Source organism: Parasteatoda tepidariorum, chromosome 1 (genome assembly GCF_043381705.1).
Source record: "Parasteatoda tepidariorum isolate YZ-2023 chromosome 1, CAS_Ptep_4.0, whole genome shotgun sequence".
Lineage (NCBI taxonomy): Eukaryota > Metazoa > Arthropoda > Arachnida > Araneae > Theridiidae > Parasteatoda > Parasteatoda tepidariorum.
This window is the reverse complement of record NC_092204.1, coordinates 82,851,223-82,878,818: the sequence shown is the minus strand read 5'-3', so window position 1 is coordinate 82,878,818 and position 27,596 is coordinate 82,851,223. Positions and strand designations below refer to the sequence as shown.

General features: G+C 27.1%; 2 protein-coding genes across 2 annotated transcripts in view; one reads left to right on the top strand and one right to left on the bottom strand.

Moving 5' to 3' along the window:
* Positions 1–1,709: 1,709 nt before the first annotated feature.
* On the bottom strand, positions 1,710–20,829 carry LOC107440108 (CMP-sialic acid synthase). The gene is made up of 5 exons (XM_016052912.3): positions 20,670–20,829; positions 17,041–17,193; positions 16,287–16,439; positions 9,807–9,945; positions 1,710–6,972 (listed from the first exon to the last, which is right to left on the bottom strand). The coding sequence occupies exons 1-5, from the start codon at positions 20,827–20,829 to the stop codon at positions 6,837–6,839; spliced, it is 741 nt and encodes a 246-aa protein (XP_015908398.1). The 3' UTR covers positions 1,710–6,836.
* Positions 20,830–20,937: 108 nt separating this feature from the next.
* Positions 20,938–27,596, top strand: part of LOC107440111 (arf-GAP with dual PH domain-containing protein 1) — a 31,973-nt gene continuing 25,314 nt past the window's right edge. Inside the window, exons 1-2 of the mRNA XM_043039081.2 lie at positions 20,938–21,277; positions 25,220–25,445. Of these exons, the coding sequence (XP_042895015.1) occupies positions 20,938–21,277; positions 25,220–25,445 (566 nt within the window). The remainder of the gene's footprint in view (positions 21,278–25,219; positions 25,446–27,596) is intronic.

Below are 27,596 nucleotides of genomic sequence, written 5' to 3'. Positions count from 1 at the left end.
AGGTTACGCGGAACACCTTTTGAAAACCGCTATTCTTGACAAATGAGGTATCGTTACAATTATAATCTTATATTACCTTATTAGTTATATAAGATTAGGATTTATGTGTGTTTTATATACAAAGCGTACTACCTATTAAGGACTTATTAGCTACATGCTATAAGGCCTGGTCTTTACGATTACAAATAAAAATGGGCGCCTATATTTGAGCTCTTGAAGCATGTCGACTGTTATTTCCTATGTGTATATTTTTGAAGCGAATGAAGTTTTTTAAACAATTTAGATTGTAACGGATTAAAAAATTGTTTTAATACTTTAGATTTCTTTTTTAAATAAAGTTTCTTCCACTTAGGTTGGAAAAAACTTATTTATTCCGGAGTGGTTTTTTTTTTATTCCAATTTTTTCCCGCTGTGAAAGAAACTTATCATCCCTTAATTTCTAAGTACAAAAGATATCGGGAAATATGATGCCCATTTTTTCGTTTGATATCCCTAATATCTTCGTTTTATATCCCTAAAGATATCACGGTTTTATATCCCTAAAAATATCTTCGTTTTATATCCCTGAAAACGAACTTGATACCATTTTCCAGCTTACTGTAAATATGCTTAGTAAAAGCTATCTATTCTGTTGATTGTGTGTTTTGGACTGAAATTAATCTTTTAAAGACTGTTCTATAATTCTGTATTCAAAAGACTTTGTTAAAATGTCCTTGTTTTACAACTGATAGGTCTTTGTTTTATTGTTCTGTTTTCTTAATTTAATAATAATAAAGAAAAAAAAATTTTGTGTTGCGAATTCGCCGGATGAACGATTCAACTGCTATTTAAAGATAAGTTTCTCAGTAAATGAACTTCCTGATCCTATTTATAGTTATAAATGCTGATTAAAATTTGCAGAAATGATTACTATTTTTTTTGGTAGAAAAACTTGTTTTAGATATATTTTCATTTTTTTTGGTTGCAATTTTGAAGTCTAAATTGTTTCTTTAACAATGAGATGTAACATACAGTCACACCACGGTGATAGCAACTCGAAAGAAGACACCAAAAATTTCCAAATATTGAAAATTCCGGTTATCGAAAATTGATTTTAATCGAGTATTTTCTTTTTTTAACAATTCGGTCAAAATATTTTGAACACTTTCTGAATAGCTGGAGCTCTTGCATTTTAGTTCGAGTATTATGCTGGATGGCAAGTTGCAATCGTTTCCTGATCACGGCAAACAAAAGTGCAATTCATTATTAATCAAAATATTGACCATTTTTCGACTAGATAGAGTGCTCAGATTTCAACTGGAGCTTTGTTCCTGATCCACAATGCAAGTTAATATTGTTTCCTAAGTGCTCCAAGCAAAGTTTATCTTAATTTTATCGCTAATCGAAATTTTGACCTCTTCCCGACCAAAGCAAATCAACAAGCAAACACAAAACTGAAATGAATAAGATTATAAAAAAATTTTCATAATTTAATTCATCCTAGTAGAGTTAAAAGAAGAAAATAATCATTTTTATTTCCCCCTTACTTAAAAAAAATGTAACCTAAAACGTTGAAAGAAGAAGAAGAAAAAAAAAAAGAATCATTGAAGTTTTGCTTTTCTTATTAAGATTTGTTTAGTCGATGCTGTATGATAAATTTTGTACATAATTGGGGAAAATCTTCTCAGTAACTCAAAAAGTAATTGAAAAATAATGCAACAACTCAACGCTTTATTTGTAGAACATGTTTATTAAATATTTGATTGCTATAAAAATAAAAAATGATTGGTAATACAATATGTAGCTAAAACAAAACTTACGAGTATATCAACAAATACAAAATCTAATTTCTATTGCTATTCTACAACGTTAGATTGTTAGTAACTTTGTAATTATAATAAAAGTAACATGAAAGACTCTTTTAGATTATTGTAGCACAAGATATGAAATGTAAAAAGTACACGAGGAAAATGATTTCTGCTCAACTTTGCAAAAAATCAAACTTATGCAGCAATTACTCGTCATTTTTCATCAGTTGAACTCATTATTTTTCATAAAATTGAATTAATAGTATTGCTATTTTCTAGCTAATAATATTCATAAAACCATATTAGTGTCATTTTTCATAAAATCTTTTTTTTTCTTCCTATGAGCTGCACAATCATTTTTCCCGATGAGCAGACCTAGTGCGTTCTCCAGAGGTGGTATCCACTCTTTCAGGACCATCACAATGGGTGACATACCGTTGGCCATGTTAATTTGGACGTCTAGTGTCTGCCACACTAGATGGCAGCACCGAGACTCTATTTGGATGCTAAAGTGCACTAGGAATTTAATTTTGCCGGAAATGCCAAGAGCCAATAAGGCACTCCAGGGATCTTTTACATGCCGCATAATCATACGACATGGCCGCTGAGGATTTTCTGCATCCCGAAAATCCGGTGTCTGGGCCGGGGATCGAACCTGCAGACTTGGGCTCAGAAGGCCGAGACAAACCAATTGCGCCCACTCATAAAATCTTAATTAACTGAACATTAATTTATAGCTGAAAACCTCATAATGATAAAGTAATAAAAAATATTTCATACAATTATTATAGCTAAAGATATGAAATATTCAGAGTGCATGAAAAACGCTGCATTAGTCAACTTTTTTATAAAATCAAACTATTGCTGCCATTTTTCATAAAATCTTTATTAACTGAATATTAATTTATAGCTGAAAACCTCATAATGATAATAATATAGTATGAAATATTTATTATATGATTATTATAGCTAAAGGTATGAAATATTTGGAGCGCATGAAAAACGCTGCTCTTTAGTAGGTCAACTTTTTAAGAAATCAAACTAGTGCTGCCATTTTTTATGAAATTAAAATAATAAATCTTCTTTTAAATTAATTTTTAAGATGAAAGTAAATCTTTTGGAAATTGGGATTTAATTTCTTATTGGGAACCAACTTATGTGCTGTTATTATTTTAGTTAAGTTTATATATTTTATTTATTTTTCGTCTCAGTGTCGTACGGCTTGGGAAAATCGAACATTGAAAGCTATTGAAGAACGTGAAGGAAAATTTGTTTGTTGAGCAGGAAAGCAACAGTCGTTTTCCCCATGTACTCTTAAGTTGAAATAGAAAACAGCACTCTTAATTGTTATAATAATAATTATAACAATATTAATAGATAGCACTAGATAAATAGTTGTAAATTCCTTCCATTCAAAACAATTTTTTAATGTTTAGGGGACGTTCGAATATTACAACAGTAAGTGTGTGTTGATTTTGAAGGTATCCTCTCTTATCCGAAAAATAGGCAAATTGTAACCCCTTTGTTCATGTAAATGATTTTTCCTAATTTAATTATTTTACAATTGAGAAAGGATTTTGATGATAGATGGAATTTAGTGCCATGCGTAAACGCTTCTTTCTTTGTCACCGTCCCATTTGATTCGACTTTCTTCTTAACTCAATTCACTGTGCGCAAGCGTCAAATAATTACGGACTGGTTGGAGATTGCGCAGTAGTGATCTGGAAGAAGATTTCTTAAATCAGCAAATCACAGCTCCTCCGTCTTTAGGTGCTTACGTAAATATTTGAACGTCCTCTTATTCGCTCTTGCCATTTAGACAATATTTTGGTATATTTAAGATAATGGGTATGTGAGTGTCATAAATACATTCAGTAGTTAAAAATGAGTGTGTTTTGATGATATATTATTTATGTATAATATAGATATGTGAAACAAAACGGAAATTAATTCAATGTTCTCCAGTCATCACTGGATTAATATAAAGATGTAAACTGTACTATCAAAGTACACAAATCACGGTATGCAAATGATACGATTGAATGCTGACATATCATTAGTTTAAAAAGTCATTTTTAACATTTTTATGCAATTATTTACAACTAAAAATTTCATGAAACTTCTTATAGAAACAGAGTTTTCTTTTAAATTATTCAATTTATTTAAACTGTTTGAAATATTTAAGATTTTTCTATTTTAGTTCGTCTATAAAATGATTTACCCATTCCGAATACAAAAATTGGTCTATAAATGATTAATACTTAGTATATAAAAAAGTAATAATTTGGTATATATCAAGTTGATATCTCTTTATCTTACCTACCACTTTAATTTTGCAAAAACGCTGTGCTTATTGATATATAATGGTAGGCAGAAATATAATGTTTTTTGTAAAATAAATCCTATTAATGAAACATTTATGCCACCACTTTTTCTTTTTTTCAGGAAGGATCCGTCTTTTAAAAGGACGCTAAGCGCAAATGGTTTAAATAAGAAAAGTTTTATCCGAGTTTCTTGTCTTGTTATTAATTTATTTGATTTATGATTGATGGTTACAAATAAAATTAATGATTTTACTTGCGTATAAGTTTGGAAAGAGTAAAATAAATTATGTGACAAATATATTTGTGATTACACTGTAAAAATTTCCAGAAACAAATTTTGATTTGACAAAAATGTTTCCAAAAATCTCAGATAACTTCATTTAATAGCATGCTTTTGATCAATTGCGAAGTATTTCTTTTTTTTTTTTTTTAATTAAAAGTAAGAAACTGAATTGCATTTACACCGATTCAGTCTAAGAGGTTTTCAAAATATTCAGAAACGTTTTGGAAAATTACATGTACCGTTAATTTAGAAACGTTTCGGGAATTTTTTTTTGCAGTGTACTACTTAAAGAAAAATATGAACAACAATATTAAAATTAACACCTCTTTGTTTAAAAAAAATATATTTTACATACCTAGAAAATAAAACTGTGCAGACAGATATAAATCATAATACTGATATCATAACCATAATAATACCATACCGTACCATTATAATAATATATATAAATCATAATATTTATGAAACAGAAGTGTTTGTAAAATATTATCTGGTATATGTAAATCTGAAATAAATCTGGTATATGTTTAAAATAAATTAATAATAAATTAGGATTTTTTTTAAGCAAGAATAAGTATCAGCAACAATTAAAAGATCGGTATTTAAATATTTTAAAGCCGTACTATAATACTACAGCAAAATTTAAAAAAAAAAAATATTTCTAATAAAAAATTTTCATATATATGAAAGTAACATGAAGTTTAAGGTATTTTAAAATTATTTTTTCCTTTACTCTTTCAGAAAACGTGAAACAACGAACCATAATATCAGTATCTTGAACCTTAATTCTGTACAAATTTGCTGCTAGCTTAATGAAGCTTTGAATCAAATCTGGTTTACTTTCCAGTTGAACCATAGTTCAAGTTTAAGAAGTATGATAATATGGTTCAACTTTGCGTGATATTTAGAATGCTACAAATTTAAACGATATTATAGTTTAACACGCTATAAAATTTCTAGCAATGTATTATACCTGAATAAAATCGATGGACATTTTCCACAATTTCTTACTATTTTCGAAGATTTTGAAGAAGAAAAAAATCGATATGTTGTTTGTCAATGTTTCGCAATAAATCATTCTTTTTATACAAATGAGAAAAATTTTAAAAATTCAGAAATAATAGTTTACAGTTACAGTTTAACAACTTCCGTCATTACCCCTTTTATAAATATTCATTTTTACTGCCTATGACAAATACTATGTGCAGAAAAGTTTACAAGTGTGTGCGTCACGCTAAATTTATGAGAACAACGAACTCCCACAAAAATGGAAGATTATTGCTTCAAGTTAAATTTTTTATTACAAAGTTTCATTTACTTCCGCGATTATAAATAATTCCACTGGTGATTATTTAACACTAGTTCCTCGAAACATATAATTAAGAACTAAATTGAATTTTAAATTCGTCGTTAAGAACTTCAGAGGTAATTCAGTGTCGTTTATGTTGTGACAATAAAGACATCGCGATAATTTTTTATTTATTTATTTTTTTAGATTTTGAAGGAATGGTTAATTTTTCAACTATGTTTCGTTTATACTTTGTCTTCATTCATAGTTTATGTTTACAGAGTCAACCTGGGTTTTTTTTAAAATTATTATGCTATTATTATGATTATTATTATTATTTTTAGTTCAGCCAAATAAAATATTTATTATATAGTTTCTTAGCGTTATGAATACCAAAGCAAAATGCAAATGCAAAATTTGAACTCAAAGGCAAAATACTATAAGCATTCGTATTCTTCAAAAAATAGGGTTAACTTTTTCATTTAAATGCAATTTTAAATATTTTTGAATTCAATATGCAATAAAATACACAGTTTTAATATCGTTTCGTATTTTACTTTCGTTGTAAAAATAAATTAGTATTTTACTCTTGTGGCAATAAAAATCTAATTCGATTAAGTACATATTTTTCTGTCGTGATGGTTCAGTGGTTAAAGGAACTGATCTATCCTTGTGAAGAACCGGGGTTCAATCCTCGGTTCCAGCTTGAAGCCTTCTCAGCTTCAGATTGATGATTACTAGGTTGCCTGGCAAGTAAAGGCAGTTGGTGCTCAATGCTCCACTATTTCTTCACGAAATTGTCTCCATGGCTCACAATTTGTGTTGCGGTAATATTATTATTATTATTAATAATAATAATAGTTCATTATTGAGTTCTACATGTTTATTTAGAAAAATTACTGAAAGGTAGATTTATGTTTTTGGCACGCTGTATGAAATGTTTTCAAAAATCCTGAATTTTTTTTAATTAGTGGAATTAACTGTAGTTTTTAAATTATTATCAAAATATTGCTTAGGAAATGTTTTCAAACAAAATTTAAGTTATGCGCTTTTGTTCTGAATTAAATCGTTTGCATAAATTTCAGAATAATAAAATTAAGCTCATTTCTTGACAAAGAGGGAATTTATACCTTTTCGTTATAGCATTATGTTCATTATACATAATACTCTTTCAATTCGTTAACATTTTTACGATAACCATATAGTTCCAAAAGTTTTTCAGCTATGATCCAGTCTGTTTCTGAATCAATCTCGATCGCCAATTCTTCTGGTACTTCAACATAACCGCACCTATATACATACAAAAAAAAAAAAAAAAAAAANAAAAAAAAAAAAAAAAAAAAAAAAAAGAAAAAGAAAAAAAAGCAATATTTAAAATGATGATTTTTATGAACAATGCATGTTTGTGATGAACACCCTTAATGTATGGTTTTAGAATTCTTGTTAAATATGAAGTAAGTTATAAATCAATCGCACTAATTTACAATTCAGTGTTTCATTTATAAACTACTCTTTCTACTAATACTTATAATATTTTATTACTTCTTTTAATTTATATTTCAGTCTAAATTATTATCAATTATATATCAGTCTAAATTAATCAATTATAGATTAATCACTTGTGAATGATAAATTAATTTATCGGTGTTAATAAAAATATAAGCGAGGAAAAAGACATTAACGATATCGAAATCGAACGAATCACTACTGAAGAAAGGGGAACTGAAAGCATCAAATACTGTTTCATTGCTTGCCAGAGGTAACAGAGAGATGTTTAAAGGGGATTTTTATAAACGCCTTCAGGTTTCATCAGGCAATTAAAGTGGTTTTGATATTTTTCATCTCGTCTTCCTCACTAGTGGTTAGATAGATTTCGATAGCGTTTTGTTCATTTCTCGCTTAATTTGCGGTGGTGGCTTGCGAATACTTTTTTGACTTAATTTTTTGACAAGGAATTTAAACATCCCATGTACATATAACACTGCCTCTATATTCCATTACACTTATCCAATAAAGTAAAATGGAATTAGAACTATATGGGGAAAAAATTCAGGTTAAATTACCGTACTGTATGTTAATGACATTTCTGGTAACAAAAACCCTAATTTTGGTATTATTAAAAACCAAAATATAAGATATTTAAGTAATTAATTTGGTAATTTTTCCGTCTATATGAGAATAAGGATTATCTGGAAATTTTGGTTTTATATTTAGCAAAAAAAGAAAAAGAAGAAAACTGAAAAGTAAATTTTATCGAATAATTAAAAAAAATGATTCGATTAAATTTACTTTTCAGTTCTTTTTTTTTTTTTTTTTTTTTTTTTTTTTTTTAGTGCCGAGCTCTAAGTTTTTATTATAAAATTACCAAATTTGACCTCATTCACCAAATTTTATTATAGATTATAAAACCATATTTTATTGTTAATTATAGCAAAATCATTGCCAAAGAGCTTTGGTAAAAATTATTAAGCTTTTTGGTGTTTTCATAGAGCCAGAAACACGGTACATTTTACCATGAAATAATTAGATAGACATGTTGTACAATGCGTAAAATAAACGATACACATTGAAATTTTGATCTGAAGAAGTTGTGAATTTCAAAAAGGTAAATAAAGAAATAATAATATATAAATGAACAAGAAAGTATATCAATTTTTTCTTCGCCCACGTCCCTAAATATTTAGGCCTAAAACGCATACATTATTATGAAATTAAACTTGAACATATTACCATAAAGTGCATTAGTGTCTTAAAATCCATATGCATTTCGTAAATAAGAAATTAATTTCTTTAAAGCTTCTTGCTTTACCAGAAATTATATTACTTTAAGAGAATATAGCTTCTGTTCTCCACTTATAGCTTTGGTCTTAGTAGAAGTAACTCCAGAAACAACTCACCTGTTATTAGTGTTACACGATAAAATTTGGAAATTTTGTCTACAGGTCGGCGGCCAATTATATCATTTTTAAAGTAAAGTACACGTTATTGTTTAAAACAAGTGGCTAGTTTTTCAGAGATTAAAATTCTAAACAATTAAAAAACAAACAAACAAATCGTTAATATTATGATAAAAAGAATGAAAAGAATAATGCTGAAAAAATGAAAAGAATAATGCGATTTATAAATGTATGAGGTATTAAGTTTCAATTCAAAAAGCGGACGCCATAAAAAGATAAGAGTTCTTGCAAAGTGATAACTGTCTACTGTTTCAGTAAATCATAATCAATTGTTCCCCGAATCTTGTATCTTGATCAGATTTATCTTTTGTTCTTTTTGCTTTTCATTTTCTCTTTTTTTATCGCTTAGCGGAGTTAGAAATTAAGAGATAATATTTTTTAAAACTTCTATATGACAGAGATCTTGATAAATGACAGCATTCCAAAAGAAAATGCGTCATTAATTCCCTTTTCCTTATTTGCAATCAAATCTCGAATATGTTTCACAAAGCGAGCTTGCCATAAAAAATAATTAGCCACTGAAAAATGCAGAGGATGTCCTGTAATGATTAACTTTCATGTATATTCGCAAATTATTATTTAAGGGAAGGGAAAAAAAATGCAATCAAAGTTAATCCGTTGAGGAAAAACGGAACTGAAAACACTAAAACCTGTCTAATTGCCGGACGGAAAAGTGAGGAGCTGAAATTTTTAAAAAAAAAATCCTCCAAGTTTCCTCAGGTAAACAAACTGGTTTAGGTGTTTACAGACCCACCTTCTTCATCTGCTATACATTAGATTTCGGTAGAGTTGTCTTCATTCTCGGTTTTTTTTTCTTACCATAACGTGTACACTTTTTGAATTCATTTCAACTTATTCTTTTAAAATTATTTACCATATTTATTTATTTATTATATTAAGATCTTCATAACATTATGTTAAAACAACTTCGTTCATATTCTAATGTAATTTATTCTATTGTAAAATAAATGACTTTCGATTATTTAAGTTTCCTTTTTTTCTGGGGATCCTAATAATCGAAAGAGCAACTTAATTTTGTTATTTTTTCACTGCCAATAAAAAATTATTCTTAGTTATAAAATAAGTAAAAAAAAAACTTTTTTAAACACATGAATGCTCAGAAATGACGCTGTTAGAAAAAAAAACGATGATTCGATTCATCAATACCTTTTCCCTTGTAACAGGTTTTCCTTAATTAAAGAAGTTCTAGTCACGTAAAAATGGCCACTTTCTACAAGTTCACCTTTCCAATCTTGTGTTCTAGGTCGATGCCTAGGGTTGAAATTCAAAGCTTCTGTACTTTCACCTAAAAACCGAATTAAATTAGAATTTAAGAGCATATGTATATAATGAAGCTTTACTCAGTTAAATAACAACACATTTATTACATATTTTTATACAACTGTTTATTTTCCATTAGTTAAAAAGTTATCAAAAATAAATACTAAATTGCTAAAATTGGAATTTTTCTCAATGTTTTGAAACATAGGGTTGGAAACTGAGCTACCACTTTTTAAAAAAATATTTTTTCTTTAATTTGTTAAAAGTTTCGAGCGTGAGAGCACATACTACAACTTCAAAGATATTTAGGACTTCCTAAAATACGACAAAACAGAATCGATGAATCGGTTAGTGGCGCTTCGCGCCAAACGCCGAGATAACCCCGATATCCAGCATCCAGCGTGAGAGCATTATATTTTATCTGCTAGTTCCTCAACGTTTGGAGCAAATTTTGGTGCAAAAGTTAGTTTAATCGCTCATCATCGAGCTCAACAGGACATCCAGATCGAGGTGCTTTTGTGAGGCCAAAATTTCCATTTTTAACCCTTTGCGGTCGTATTAAGTTTATATATAAGTGTCATGCTGGTCGGAATTAATTTTCGTTGAACGAAGAGTTATACATATTGTGCAAAATTATAAAGAATTTTTTTAAATTTATTTATTATTATTTTTTTAAGTAAAACTTTAGGTGTATCTAACACAATAACATGTTTTAATTTGATGTAAAAATTATATTTTATAGTTCTCCATCGTGTGGTATCTTTCAAAGCAGTCTCCAATACGAAGCCCTGGTTTTCGAGAACATGTATCACAAAAATAATTAGTTTGGTGTCTCCCGCTTTTAATTTTTCTGTTTGAACATACAGAACAATCTTTACTCTTTACACCTACATGTAGTTTGCCAGTAAGCTGTGGCGGCTGAGAGTAGACATACGACCGCAAAGGGTTAAACTTGGCATACCAATTGCGAACGGTTCTTTCAGCTATGGCTCCTTTTTTATACACAGCGCAAATGTCTTGAGAAGCTTTTGCATCCTTTGAATCTTGATTAAAAGCAAAAAGAAAGGAGGCATCAAAAATGCTCATGCTACAAAAAAAAAAAAAAAAAAAAAAAAAAAAAAAAAAAAAAAAAAAAAAAAANAAAAAAAAAAAAAAAACAGGAGAAACATAGTTCCTAACACTTTAACAATTTAAAAAAAATTCTGTAATATATCAAAAAAATATCTACAGAAATCAAAAATTTAAAATAGAATTATTATTACCAAGAAATTTAAAAAATACGCAAATTCATATTATAGTTTACCAAAATTACCAGTTACACAGGCATTTAAATTGTAATTTTTGGTATCTCAAATGTGTCATCAAATACGAAAGCAAATTTATAACAAAGCAATTAAACCACAAATTGACTTTTTTCTGCTTTTCTTTGAACATTTATATATTTTTTCTGACTGATGCTTAAAATATTGTTAAAGTAGGCTTTTAGCAAATAAATGTTTATAAAATGATTTTATCTTTGAAATACCAATAATAATAATAATGATGTATTTTTATGCAAAAGATAATGTATTTACTTAGAGTTTAAGGATTCAGTTATTTGATGATAAGAATTTATTGATCAATAATAATGAATGAATACTGAAAATCTAAAATTCTATCAATAAACGGAAGTCATTTAATTACATTTATTGACGTTAGTTATTATTTTTAGATATAACCATTCAATATTTGTTTCATAAATTTAAGACTAGATTTCAAACTTTGAGTAGCCAGAAAAAAAGTCAAAGTTTAAGATCGTAAATTAGAAAACAATTTTAAAAAGTTGTCTCCCATAGAAATGTTTCTTTTTTCGGACAAAATAAATAGAGAAGACTCTATTCTATTTAAATAATAATTATTATTAAAGCTTATACTGTAATAAATTGCAGAGAAAATATTATTATACTTGATAAACAAGAACTATAACATGCATGTCATGAAGCAGGATTAGCACAATTAATCACGCAATTTTCAAAATCTCCTGATATTGAATTTGAATGTTTCTTTTTTCATGAAGTTTATGTACTACTATCATGTACACTGACTTTTAGGCAAGGTTCGTAATTTTTTTGATCTTTTAAAAAAAGTAAAAAAAAATCAGATTTTTTTTATTCAAATCGGATTTTTTTAAAAATTCAAATACACTGTAAGAACTTTGATTTATAACTAAAAAAAAGTTTCTTACTTTAAAAGTTTCTTTTCTTTATAACTAAAAAAACTTTATAGATATTTAATCAAAATTAAATTAATATTAAAACTATATTATAACAATATTTCAAAAGCTCTGACTACCTAAAACAATTTTTCATTATAATACATGGCTTTGAATTCATAGCAACCATTTTGAAACAAATGCATGATTGAAATTTAAAGAATAGATGAAATAGAAAATGTAAAGAATATTTTAACTATTAAAACAAAATTTCAATTACTAAACCATAATTTTAATTTAAAATTGTGATTTCTTTTTTTTTCCCCTCTTGATTTTCAAAATGACAAAATAAATGTTACAGATTGTGTTTATAAATGCAGTCATTCATCAAAAAATAAATAAATATTTAATCTATATATTTTTATATTAAAATATTCATTTTTAATCCCATATAAAAATTAATAAGTTAAGTTAAAAAATTTTTTTATAAAAAGTCTGCGCACTCAATGAAATTTTTTTTTCTCAAAATTTCTTTATAGAAAATCTGATAATGTCAAACATACTGTAAACATATGAGAAAAAAATACTTAAATGTTTACTTTAATCTGTACTTTCAATCTCAAAAATCAAAGGATTTAAAAAAATGTAATTTCAAATGTGTTAGAATTCAACACATACCAAGAAAGAAAGTAATTTCATTAGCTAAAATTAATTAATGCAGCAATAATAAATTTTAAAATTAATGCAGCAATTTATTTAAAATAAATTTTAAAACTAAGAAAAGAAAATATAAAANAAAAGAAAACTTATTGTCAGTTATCTAAGAATTAAATCTTGTTAAGAAATTAAAAATATTCTGCTGATCAAAAATTCTATACTAAACACTGACTATTTACTACTGACTATTTACTGAGCATACTATTAGGGACATCAGAAGGTAATGTCGTTTCGGTGCATTTGATATTTGTTATCAAGATTTTGTTTTGAATCAATGATGTATTCACCCTCGTTAGCAACAACAATTTCAATGCCGGAACGAAAATGAATCGAAATGGATGAAGAAAAAAAATAAATTGGTTTTTAAATTCCATTCGTTAGTCTTAAGACTAACGAATATTTAATGCACCAAAACGACATTACTCTCTGATCTTCCTAATAATTTTTCAAAAAATGAAAATAAATTATTGTTTTTTTGAGAAATGAAAAGTAAATGCATATGTAACAGATTGCTTTGTTTTTTAAATGAATGAACATTATGTACGTACAATTTTACTTTGATGTCCAAACTTATTCTTGCCCACAAACTTTAAGAAAGTATCCTCTTAAAAAGGTTAATGTTGATAAAACTTGCTTAAAGTTAAAAACTCTCCTTTAAAAAAAAAAAAAACATTTTTATATTTGTCCGGAAAATGCTCGATATGCCTTACTTTGAGAAAAAGCAAACACTAAAAATAGAAAATTGTAAAAAGATTCCAAAACCATGCTTCATTTTTAAAATATAATTATAAAAAATTGTTGTTTTTCTAACTTTATTTTTTTATTAATTTTCTTAGCCCTTTACTGTCGTATTAAGTTTATACATGGGTGTCATGCTGGTCGGAATTACTTCCCGTTGAACAAACAGTAATACATAATATACAAGATTATGAAGGAAAAATAAAATTTATTAATTCTTTTTGTAAACTTTAGATATATGTGACTCAATAATATGTTTTAATTTTGAGTATAAATTATATTTTATAGTTCTCCATCGTGTGATATCTTTCAAAGCAGTCTTCAATATGAAGCCCTGGTTTTCGAGAACATGTGTCACAAAAATAATTAGTTGGGCGTCTCCCTCTTTTAATTTTTCTGTTTGAACATACAGAACAATCTTTACTCTTTACATCTACATGTAGTTTTCCTGTAAGCTGTGGCTAACATCTTTGCTGGTGGCTGAGAGTAGACATACGACCGCAAAGGGTTGAATTAGACATACCAATTGCGAACGGTTCTTTCAGCTATGGCTCCTTTTTTATACGCAGCGCAAATGTCTCGAGAAGCTTTTGCATCCTTTGAATCATGATTAAAAGCAGAAAGAAGGATGCATCAAAAATGCGCATGTTATGCTACAAAGGAAGAAGAAAAAAAAAAAGCGGGGGAAACATAATTCCTAACACGTTAACAATTTAAAATATTTTCTGTAATATATCAAAAAAATATCTGCAGAAATCAAAAATTTAAAATAGAATTATTATTACCAAGAATCTTAAAAATATATGTCGATTCATATTATAGTTTATCAAAATGACTAGTTATACAGGTATTTAAATTGTCATTTTGGGTACCTCAAATGTGTCATTAAATACAAAAACAAATTTATAACAAAGCAACTAAACCACAAATTGACTTTTTTTCTGCGCTTCTTTGAACATTTATATTTTTTTTCTGACTGATGCTTAAAATATAGTTCAAAGTCGGTTTTTAGCGAATAAATGTTTATAAAATGATTTTATCTTTGAAATACCGATGATAATAATAATAATGACAATAATAATAATGATGATAATGTATTTTTATGCAAAAGATTATGTATTTACTTAGAGCTTAAGGATTCAGTTACTTGATGATAAAAAATTATTCATCAATAATAATAAATGAATAATGAAAATCTATTAATAAACGAAAGTCATTTGAGGTTAGTTGTTAATTTTAAATATAACCATTCAATATTTGTTTCGTAAATTTAAGACTAGATTTCAAACTTTGCGTAGACAGAAAAAAAGAGAAAGTTTAAGATCGTAAATTAGAAAACAATTCCAAATGGTTGTCAGCGATAGAATTGTTTGCTCAAAAAATAATAAATGAATAAATACTTTACTCACGCTGAAATATTTTATTTATAAAATTTATACTCACAAAACGCATTATTTTGTATAATGAATATTTTCCTTGTCATTGGCTTGTAAGTCTTGTAAATTTTGAAAATTAATTTAAATGTATTTCGTATAAAATCGTTTGCTCAGTAAAAAGTGTTGTTTTTCTCATTTTAATGTACGCATCATTTTTTTCACGCCAAAATAAATCCAGAGGACTCTATTTTATTTAAAAAAATATTTAAATAATAATTAATATTAAAGCGTATACTGTACAACTTAAATAAATTGCACAGAAAATATTATTATACTTGATAAACAAGAACCATAATATGCATGTCATGAAGCAGGATTAGCATCATTAATCACGTAATTTTCGAAATCTCCTGATATTGAATTCGAATGTTTCTTTTTTCATGGAGTTCATGTACTACTATCATGTACACTAACTTTTCGGCAGGGTTCGTGATTTTTTTTATATTTAAATCGGATTTTTTGATTTTTATTCAAACACACTGTAAGAACTTTGATTTATGACTAAAAAAACTTTATAAATGTTTAATCAAACTTAAATTAATATTAAAACTATATTACAACAATCATTTAGAAGTTCTAACTACCTAAAACAATTTTTCATTATAATACATAGCTTTGAATGTATAGCAACCATTTTGAAACAATTGCATGATTGAAAACTAAAGAATATATGAAATAGGGAATTGAAAGATTAACTATTGAAACAAAATTTCAATTACCAAACCAAAATTTTAATTTAAAATTGTGATTTCTTTTGTTTCCTCTTGATTTTTAAAACGACAAAATAAATGTCACAGATTGTGTTTATAAATGCAGTCATTCATCAAAAAATAAATAAATATTTAATCTATATGTTTTTATATCAAAATATTCATTTTTAATCCCATATGAAAATAGATAAGTTACGCTAAAGAATTTTTTATAAAAAATCTATGCACTCAATGAAATTTTTTCTCTCAAAATTTCTTTATAGAAAATATGACAATGTCAAAGATACTGTAAACATATTATGAGAAAAAAATACTTAAATGTTTACTTTAATCTGTACTTTCAATCTCAAAAATCAAAAGATTTTAAAAAATGTAATTTCAGATGTGTTAGAATTCAACACATACCAAGAAAGAAAGTAATTTCCTTAGCTAAAATTAATTAATGCAGCAATAATAAATTCTAGGACTAACGCAGCAATTTATTTAAAATAAATTTTGAAACTAAGAAAAGACAAACCGTGCTTTTAGGAGAAATATATATTTTTTTATTTTTCTAAATAAATGACTTACTCACCAGCTGCAATTTCTTTCCAACGAAGTTTTCGTTGTCTAACAACTGAAAATACAGAATCATAGTTCTGTTCGAGCACCATTTCACAGGCTTTATCCAGGTACATTGGTAAAAGGCATGGAGAAGTACACTGTACTAGTGCTACCACAGATATTTCTGAAGGAAAGAAAAGGAATCTTAAATACATTAAAGTTTCTTTGTAATGGTTATAATTACAGTTTCTTTGTAAATAATGATCATTAAGAAAACATCTTTGAGTATTAAACAATACCACTGAATTTCTGATCTGCATAGTTCTATAAGATGTTACATCTATAAAAATTCCGAATCTAATTACGGAAAAAGTACTTATGAAAAGTACTTAAGTAGTTTTTGCCATAAATTCCATTTTTAGGGAACATGTTAGGAAACAAAATAATCTAATATACCGTTTAAATAAATATTACTGTAAACATTACGGTGAGAGCGAGGGAGGGTATATATATATATATACATATATAAGGATGGAGAATATCCAGTCGTCCACATAGAAATAAGTAATTGTATTATTTTTTTGTTGATGAGAAACATTTAAAAGTAATTATTTTATGGAGTGAGCTTTGTTATGATATGTTTCAAGCGGGTCGAGACCCGTTTCAAACTATTTTATTTGCAGCTTTGTGAATCATGTTTTGATCTAGGCTAAATATTTAGCAACTTTTTATTGGGGAACAATTAAAGCGTATTGATAGATAAAAATTCTTAAGATTATGCTGACCTGGATGTTTGGCGACGAAATCCTGAACACCCGTTAATGACGAACTAGAATCATTGGCAGTCTTTTTGTCTCTGTAATGAACTTGAGCACCATATTTAAGAGCAACTTCAGCAATCTCTGTATCATCTGTTGAAACCCAGACGGATGTCAGCTCTGAAAATAATCGCAGTATCCCATTATTCAACCAAGTTAACACATAGTTTATTTATGGAAATTATTCAACAAAGTAGGTACATATGAATGATGGTAATTATTCAACAAAGTGAACATTAATAAATTATTATTATTCAATGGTTGAATTATTATTATTTAACAAAGGAAAAATATAGTTAAATTATTATAATTATTCAAAAGGGGAACATATAGTTAAATTATTAAAATTATTCAACAAAAGTAACATATAGTTGAACAATTATTATTCGACAAAGTGAACATGCAGTTAAATTATTGTAATTATTCAACAAAGTAAACATATAGCTTAATAAGTATTACTCAACAAAGTGAACACATGGTTGAATAATTATTATTCAGCAAAGTGAACATATAGTTGAATTATAGTCATTATTCAACAAAATGAACATATAATTGAATAATTATTTAACAACAAAGTGAACATTTATTTAAATTATTGTAATTATTCCACAAGGGAAACATATATTTGTATAATTGATATTCAACAAAGGGAACATATATTGGAATTATAGTAATTATACAACAAAGTGAATATATAGTTAAATAATTATTATTCAACTAAGTGAACACATAGTTGAGTCATACTAAGGTGCTAAGAATTACATATGAAGAAAGTGTTATAATGACAATTTCAAGTCTAAAATTTCCTTAGAAATACCATTTTCTATGGACTGATATTAACAATGTTTTGTGCTTAAATTCTTAAAAGTACGAAAAGAGATTTTGATTGATGTGTGCTAAAAATACTATATTTTGTTTTTGAAAATTAGCAAATAGATACTAATGTTAAATTGAGATGATCAATTAAGGTAGAGTGTAACTCTTTTCCGCAATACTTGCATTGATGGTATAAATTAATTCACATTTTCGTGTCAGCTGCACATTATGTTAGAAAATATACCGTAAATTTTTCATATTTTAGAAAAGTGTGTTTAATCATATAAAGCACAAATAACAATCAATCAATCAGTGATATATTACACATTTTACTCGATAACCATTTGTCTTTTTTCAGAGAGGGGCAAAATTTCTTATTCATAGAAGGACTTTTCAAAATCAGTGAGAAATAGCGCCGATTTACAACCTCGTTTTATTTGAATGTCATATAACACAAGGAATTTTTAAGAACTCAAAATAAGTAAAAGTCAGCAACGAAAGGCAGGTCAGGTGAGTATGATGGGTGTACCAACACATCCTCCAATGCTTCGCCAAGTGATAAAATTCCATGTTTATTCTCATGTTGTCATATTGAAGAAAAATTCTTCAGATCCATTTCAGATTCTTATTTACAGATTTTTTTCCGATAATGATTTCAGAATCGCTTATTTAGCCAAGTGACTCTCTATCAACTATTTAGACGACACAAAAGCAACATAAGCTCGAATATTTCTAAAAAATGAATTACCTCTGGGAAAAAAGCGTCGTGAAGTTTTTTTCTTACACAATACCTCGAAATCCGATGTTGGTTGAACTCTGCCACTATTCTGAGAGCTTTATAACAATTTTCTGTTTAACAATTCAATCGAAGTTGAAAAATGAAAGCCATAACATCTTATAAAAGGTTTTGTTTTGAAAATAAAATACAAAGCACATTAATAAAACTTTTTGTTATCGGCGTATTTCCTAAATCTATTTTTCTCTCATTTTTTTTACGTTGATAAATCTTCTGTCATAATTTTAACGTCTAATTTGCGAAGATTTAAATTTCTTGCATTACATATTTGACTCTTGATTGGATAAAAATACTAATTGTATAAGTGCTTACAATTACTCAAATGATCTGACACCTTTTGTTTCGATTAACCAGTAATTTAATACAAATAATAATATTTATATTACATGTTAACGCATCAAGGTGCAAGTCTTACTCTGATCTTAGCAATATTTATAGTTTTTCAATCCTTGTTTTAGAAAAATAAATAAATAAAAATAATAATATTTACATTACATGTTAATAACAGTTATGATACTTACGTTGCTTTCGAGATACTTGTTACACAGCTATTAAAGATTTATAATACTTAGTAATAATAGTAGTTAGTTAGAAGTCGTATTTATAGTTATTAGTTGTTTGTTAATATTAAAAGTCATACTTCATTAATTTAATGAAAACAGTCTATTTAAAAAAAATACTAATAAAATGTATTTTCTTCGAAATAGTTTAATCATCTGTACATAAGTCTTATAATAAAAAAAGAATTACATCATATATTTTTCTGTACAAGGCCATAATTTTTAAGCACTGAGTAAGCTGTTTACCTCAAAATCTTTTGCATGAAAAAAATCATCTTAGTAAAAACTATATAATTAGAATTTAATACTATAATAATTGTTGAAAGATATTTTTAATAGCAAAACATTAAAATAAATTAATATACAACTGTGATTAAAGTCCTTTCATAACTTTGATGCAGATAAATGGATTAAACTAATAAGACAAGTTCTCCTTTTTTTAAAATGTACATTTAAATATTTTTACATTCTACATTTATTTGTAAGAAAGTAAAATTGAAATAAATCAATCTTTCTGATAACAATGGAGTATGAATATAAATAGCATATGGCATCATATATTCACAGGAGCATTAAAATAGCATTAATTTTTTAAAAATTACAGCTAACAGTATTTTACTATTCATATAATAAAGCGTTTTAGAGCAATTCAACTTTATACCCATAGTGTTAATACCATACAAAAAAACTTTAATTTCCATTTTATTTTGTTGATTCTAGAAAAGTGTAAGAAAGTAATTACTGAGCCAATCAATTATGCCCTCAAAAGAACTCTTTCACTCTTTAGAAAATTTATAATTAAATAAAAAATTATAATAAAAGTTTTTCATATTAAGAAATATGATTTTAATAAAATTTGTGTAGGTTAATTAATAGTAAAAGATATCTCCGTAAATTATGTTAATATTTGTGCTTAAAATTTAGATCATGTTCGAAGATATTTGGCAGTTTCTTTTTTAAATTTGTATTCATTTTTGTGTGTATCATTAAATTTGTTAGGACTATTGCATTTTTGTTACTTTCTATATTTAACCACTTCATCACGAAACATATTATAATTATCTCTGTAAGCTATTAGTAGTTTTTAAAAAACGTATATTAATTTATAAAATAGAGATAAATCATTTCTTTGAATATTGATATTTTTTATTGCAAATCTAAAATCCATTTGCGTAATTTCTTTAAATAATAATGACATCTATTTTTTAAAGCCCAAAAAATTAAATATGGAATTCCTTTTAATAATATTAATATTTTTAATTTTAAACATAAAATTCAATTCCGTAATTTCCCTAAATGCCACAGCAATTTTCGTAGTTAAAGCCGTAAAAGGTAACTACGAAATTCTTTCCGATAGTAATGATATTTTTAATTGCAACCCTAAAAGGTAACGGGAAAATTATTTAAATTGCAAAGGAATTTACTTTTACAGTCTAGCATAGGATGCAAAACCCAAGCTATTAAAGGTAGACCCGCAATAGATCGCACATTTTTTCTCGGAACTCGAACACTTCCTCCGCGAGCTAACACTAGACCACAAATATGACATCCTAAGCCGGACGTGGAATTTCCTCTTCCTTCCATCTTTCGTTTTCGAAGGCCAAGGACGTAATCAGAGAAGTAATTGAGAGTGATTATTATCTCATTCTCATCTTTTCACTCTTTTTTAATAACCCATCATCTCCTGCATCGATGTTTGTTTTAGTAAACAACGCAAGTTGCATACTTGATTGCTGGAAAAAGAGATCAGACGATTCCAAGGAAGATGCAGATGAACTGACGGGATTGTCAGAAGCAGAGAGTAAATCGAGTGTGCTGCCATCTATTGGTCAGAAGTTAAGGAAGTTCAAAAATGGCTTCCTCCCAGCAGAGAGAGATGTCAAACCCCATATGACTCATAATGTTTTTAGAAATCAAAGCAAATACTCATTGAAATTTCAATCGAAAAGTATGGCTGAAGCAAGGCGTAAAAAACTACAGGAGTTGTTGAAAAGGCCAGGGAATAATACTTGTGCAGAATGTGGAAAAAAAAGTAAGTAAAATATTTTCATACTTCATAACAATCGTTCTATTGTATACGGCCACCATAAACTATCTTTTGTTTACAATTGTGAACTATGAAAAATGAGATATGTTGTAGTTGCTTTTTAAATAAGTTAGTATAAATCGCTTTTAAAAGGACAAATGTTTACGATTCTCAACTATTTGATATGATTTAAATTCTGATGTTGATTTTTTTAAAATTATTTTTAAATGTAAACAAATTATAAAAAAAAAATTATTTAAAATTTAAGGTATTCTTAATATGGTATAAATTTTTTTTAAATTCTCGTAAGGAATCTGGTACTTTTGTTATGATAGCTCAATTTTCTTGCATGTATAAAATTTAAATTGTTAAAAATTAAAAATAATAGAAAATAAAATAAATTATGTAAATTCGATATTAGGTGCGGTCAGCTCTTGTAATGAGTCATGAGCACTTAAACCTACCACTTAAATCAACCTCTTGTCTTTATTCAAAAGAACTTTGTTGTTCAAAATGTTTCGACGATTTTTTTTTCAAAGTTTAAAAACTTTTATTCACATTTGGTGCAATATCGTTTTCTTCAAAATATTTTTTCTTATTTGTGATTGTTTTGTTTCTTCATTGTTCTGTGGAAAGCATTGCAATTATTGGAATAATTATCTAAGCTATTTAGTTTAATTTCCTGGTAAATTTGTGGTTTATTTCAAGTTTGTTAACTGGTTTAAATTAATGTGATTTAAACCATGGTTTATACGAACCGGTTTTTTTCAAAGAAAAAATCTATTAAGTCACTTAATTTCTGTATTATTTTTCTAAATATTTTTAATTCAAATGCAATAGAATAAAAAAATGGAATTTTTGCCTGCAATATATGTATAACATAATTTTTAAATGTTTGTTTTATTATTGCTCTTCTACAAAAATATATTTATAAAGTAAATAAATGTGAGTAAATTTTAAGTTAAGTAATATTGTGTAAAAACTTTTTTAAAATATAACTGAACACTACCAACTCTATGTTCTAATAATTTTTAAAATTAGTTAAAAAATGTAATTATAGATCAAGTTAAAATCAAAAGTTTATATGTTATATATTATTAAACAATACATTATGTTAACACAACATTACACAAATAAAACATTAACATAACATATTACACTTGTTACACAACAATTAGAAACATAAAATTAGGTCCTTTTCTGTATTTTATATTTTATTTTTCACAAGGGCGCCTGCAGAATAACATAAAAGGGGGTGCAACCCTCTAACCCCTTCCCAAAGAAAAAATTTAAAATATTCTGTTATTACATTTTGTTTTGTAATTACATATACTTTCATCTGTTAATTTTTTTCAAGATACATTTCTTCAGTGTTAACAAGACATTAAAAAAAAAAGTATGAATTTCTTGTGCTTGCAAATTTTGCCACGAGAAACTGTATTGATGGCGCTGGCCTAGCTACTGACTTTGAAACAGAAATAACTACAAACAGTAGTTTCGTATACTAACGTGTTTGTGCATGCCTAACATTGGTATTTATTGTGTTGATAAAGTTTTACAGTTGTGAGATCTCAGTTTGTGTTATACTAAACTAACTAAATTATTCTATTAGTTAAACTAAATAACTAATAGAAAATATAATATCAGGAGGTCAATCTTTATTCCTTATTTGGACTCGATTATATCTTTGTTAAAAGACCGTTTTTCTTCTACACAAAGAATAGCATTTTCACTCTTACAGCTTCACCCGAATGCGATGAACAAACTGGACAAAGCATCATATCTTAAAGTTTTAGAAGATATATATATTATGTAGTAAAGATCTGCTCTCACCAAATTTCATCACTGAAGCAACAACATGGTACGGAATGTGGAGGAATAGAGAAAATTCTTATGAATCCCTCAAATGCATCGATTTAGTTATTGAGGCCACACCGTTGTATTCAGCTGCAGCGGAGGCAATCAAAATTGGCCTAACTCTTCCAGCTACTACATGCACTATTAAACACACTTTTAGTGCATTGCGACATATCAAAACATGGATTCGGTCTAAAATGTCTCGCGAGAGGTTAAGTACTTTGTACATGCTCAGTGTGCATAAGACTCAGAATTCATTGAAAAAGTTATAAACAAATTTAGACAGCAAACAAGACGATTACAATTCTTGTTTGATTAAACAATTTTTTAATTGTTGTGTATCAATAATTACTTAATTATTTGTTTTTGAATAAAAATATTTTTAATAAAAAATTTTTATAGCAAAATTTTTTTTCTGTATCTCTTTAATTGTTTTTTTTTTAAAAAAGCCAGGGGGGTGCAAGTGAACCTCCTTGCACGTCCTGCTGATAACCTTGATTTTCCAGTTTATTTAAAACATTTTTGTTAACAACGTAAATTTTTTTTTTCTTCTTTGTATGAAAGCAGTATACCAAATTGAAAAAACAATTAAACATTTTCTAGACTGTTTTCCTCATTTTATTTTAGTTTTACCTTTTTTACAACTTAGAAATATGTATTATTTTCCTTTTGATGATTTGTAATGAACTTTGTTAAAAGTAAATATTGTTTGTAACGAATTGATAAACACCTTGAAAACTTTTAATGGCCTTCGATTTCCATTTTACCGGCACATAACTTGGAGACAATATTTGGTGGGTCCAAATATTTTTTTAGAAAAATTTCTAACCAATACGTATGTATATACATATTGTATAATAAAATTTTTGAGCTTGAAATATTTTGGGGGTCCTCACCCCTTAGATACATTCTTGCAAATTATCCCTAAATATTGAAGAATTGGTGCAAATGAAAGGAAAGTGTCATTTGTGTAAGTTTTAATCCTTTATTATTTGCAATTATAAAATTATTTTTACATTATTTTAAAAAAGGCTTTAAAAATTAGTTTTCTGTCATTAAAATAAATTTTCTTTATCATCATAAATTAATTTCCATAATTATTTTATTATATTCTAATTGTGTTTTAAACTCAACTATGAATTCATTAAAAAGAATCTAAATTTAATATTAAAAAAATGCAATGTTGTGTCATTTGTGCTTATAAAATTATTTCTATTTTTTAAAAAAAGTTGGTTTTAAAAAAAATTTTTTTTGTCATTAAAATGCTTTTTTTGTTTATTATGAATTAATTTATTAAAATTAAATTTGTTCCATGATGTAATTCAACAATGCATTTATTTAAAAAGTCTAAATTTGTTATTGGGGAGATTTCCATATCGTGATCTGTGGCAGAATAATCGCCAAGTCATTGCAACTTCTGGATAGCAGTCGGCGAGAAACTAAAGAAAACCATCACAGTAAGGGACCAACTCAAAAGGTATAACTCTTAGCCTACCCCAAGCAAACATCTTCATGATTTTTAAAATTTTTTTTTTTTTTGCAAGTTTAAAATCTATTTGGCATCTTGGCATACAAGGTCACGATTTGGAATCATCCCCTTATTTTCTTAAAAGAGAAAGAAAAAGGAAACTAAATTTCTGGTTTATTATTATTTTTTTCCAACTTTTAGTAATGTCAAACTTAGTTCATTTTTAATTGTAAATTTTATTTTATTTCAAAAAGGGATCGGCAAATTGAAGTGGAGTGGTAAATTCAAGGCTTTTTACGCTAATGGCCATCGCTGACATAGACTGTGTCAATGTTGCATCAAAAGTGTGTCACAGATACATTGTATTAAATAGTTTCTATTCATGCAATTTGTACATAAAAAACCTATGTGCAATTTCCGTGTAGTTTTTAAAGTTTTTTTAAAAATTATTATTTTTAACAACTACGTTTCTGATAAATAGTAATATTTTATAAATATGATATCTTTTCTGTATTAAATGGAATAAATAGGTTCATAATATCCTTCTTCTTTAGTTCCATGAATGTTTAAATCAATATGAGTAATGATATATGTACTGATTTAAAAAAAATAAATAATTTCAGATCCAGAATGGGGATCCTTCAATATTGGAGTATTTATCTGCACCTCTTGTGCTGGATTTCACAGGAACCTAGGCTCTCACATTAGCAAAATTAAATCTGTTGTTTTAGACAATTGGGATGCAGATCAAGTGAGCATGATGGAGGAAGTAGGAAATATCAAAGCAAAAGCAAAATATGAAGTTTTTATTCCGGTATGTTACAGACGACCTTGTGATACAGATCCTGAGTGAGTATCTTTTTTTTTTTGTGTTTATTATTAATTGATTCAATCTTGAGAAATTGCATCAATGTTTCGCTATAATATTTGAAATAGAAATGTAGTAAAAATATTACTATGAGAATATTTTCGTGCTGTACATGTATTATTAAATGTCATAAAATGTTTACTTTGTGTATTTAACAAAAAATGTTGATTTGTATATTCTACTATTGTAATCATGTATATTTTAAGTTCAAATACATTTTGAATGATAGATCAATCTTTTCCACCTTTTAATAATTTTTGAAACCAATGAAGTTTTTCTATAATCAAGTTCAGTCTTCATGTTTATAATTTGAGATACTCATAAATTTAGTGTATTGGCATAAGTGACATAGGATTTATAAAAATATATTTATTTATTTATTTATAAATGCGTTTTTGTATTTATAGGTATCCGCGCACCTGTAAAGTCATGAAAAATCATGGAAAGTCATGAATCTCGGTATTGAACAAAATTAGTCATGAACTGTCCTGATTATTTGAACTTTTTTTTAAAAAGAAAGTCATGGATTTAGGTCGCCAAATTGGTCTAATTTTTAAAATGGAATCACCCTATCAATTTCATGGTGTTCCAAATATCAGAATTTCTAACAAAATCCCCACTCACAGTCATATTTTATTAAAATATAAAATGTTTTTGTCATGTTTTTTCAAGAAATGAAAGAAAGAACATCATTTCTAGAATGAATTATCTTTTAAACTTCAGTGATTTCAGAATTTTTGCTTATTTTTTTTTTATTTTATCAATTTAAAATTCTAACTGTAGCAAGCCAGTCATTGGCGAATTTTTTTATTCCGAAATTAGAACAGAAAAATCCGGAGTATTTCTTTCCTTTCCGATTAACAAGGAAAGTACAGTAGGAAACCGATTATCCGGAATGATCGGGACCATCGCTATTCCGGATAACTGATTTTTCCGGTTTTCTGAATCGCTACAAAAATCCGATTTTTATAGTTAAACCCAACTAAAAATAGAAAAATATCTAGAAATAATCTTAAAAAGTCGTACCTATCATTTCAATTAATGTTATTATAATGCTTTCAAATTTATTGTTCTGTTTTTGTCGGGAGAAAATAGTAACTTCGTTAAGTCACGAAAAGTTCTTAGAATTAATCATGGAAAGTTATGAAAAGCCACGAATTTGAAAATCTAAAATGTTGCAGATGCCCTGTATATATAACTATAAATAATAAAATTTTTGTTGGCATACTTCAAAAGTAAGGGGAAATATACAATTGAAGACCTAGGGGGTAAAAAGAGATGTCCTTCTTACAAAAATTTCACATCTCTATCATAAGTAATTATAACCAATAAACGCTCTCATTCTTCTCTAGTACTTCAAGTCTCTGTGTCAGGACAGTAACCTAATATTCTTGTTCATTTACATGAGTCTCTGCAATATCTGTAACAAGAAATTCTATTCTTGCCTAAAAACAAAAATGTTGGTCATCACTTTTACCCCTGAGGTCTACAATTCATGAATCGAAAGATCAAGAATTGTGTTGATTAGAAATATATCATAAAAATATTGTTTTCTGTTTAATATTTTATTATTTTTTATTTTACGACTGCGAGTATTCTAAAAATTATATTTTTTTATAGTAGACGCAGTAATTATGTAACATTGTTTCAGGAACTGATTAGCTATGCATCTGCAGTTGTTTTTCAGGATTTTTTTTTAATCGCCAAATTTGACAGTAGCTGAAAATAATCTGATTTCAAAGTGGGGGAGATTTCACATTTTAATGATGCATATGACAGTTTTGTGTTTCTATATATAGTGTAGTTTTTGTGAGATAGATCATGAAATTATTCAAGGAAGAAACACTTTTATAACTTTCGCAAATCTTTGTTCAGTGTTCATTTGATGTTGTGTAAAATTAAATTTTCTAAAATTTTCTCATCTTTACTTCTAACATTCCTTTTAAGTCTTTCAAAACTCATAATGTATTATATATTTCTTTCGCAAATCTCATTAATGTTTCCCTTTGAAAGTTTATACTGCACGAAAGTCATTAAACTCATGGAATTAGTTTAAATAACGTTTTAAAGAGATTTAAATTTCTGAATGAATGTCACATTTCTAATATTTGTAACACACAACATTTATAATA

What these genes read in the sequence shown, in the direction of transcription:
- LOC107440108 (XM_016052912.3), bottom strand. Translation starts at nt 20,829, where the DNA reads ATGGAAGGAAGAGGAAATTCCACGTCCGGCTTAGGATGTCATATTTGT. An exon ending in TTGGAAAGAAATTGCAGCTG is followed by an intron (nt 9,946 to 16,286) that starts GTGAGTAAGTCA and finishes TTCGGTTTTTAG; the next exon opens with GTGAAAGTACAGAAGCTTTG. An exon ending in AACCTGTTACAAGGGAAAAG is followed by an intron (nt 6,973 to 9,806) that starts GTATTGATGAAT and finishes GTATGTATATAG; the next exon opens with GTGCGGTTATGTTGAAGTAC.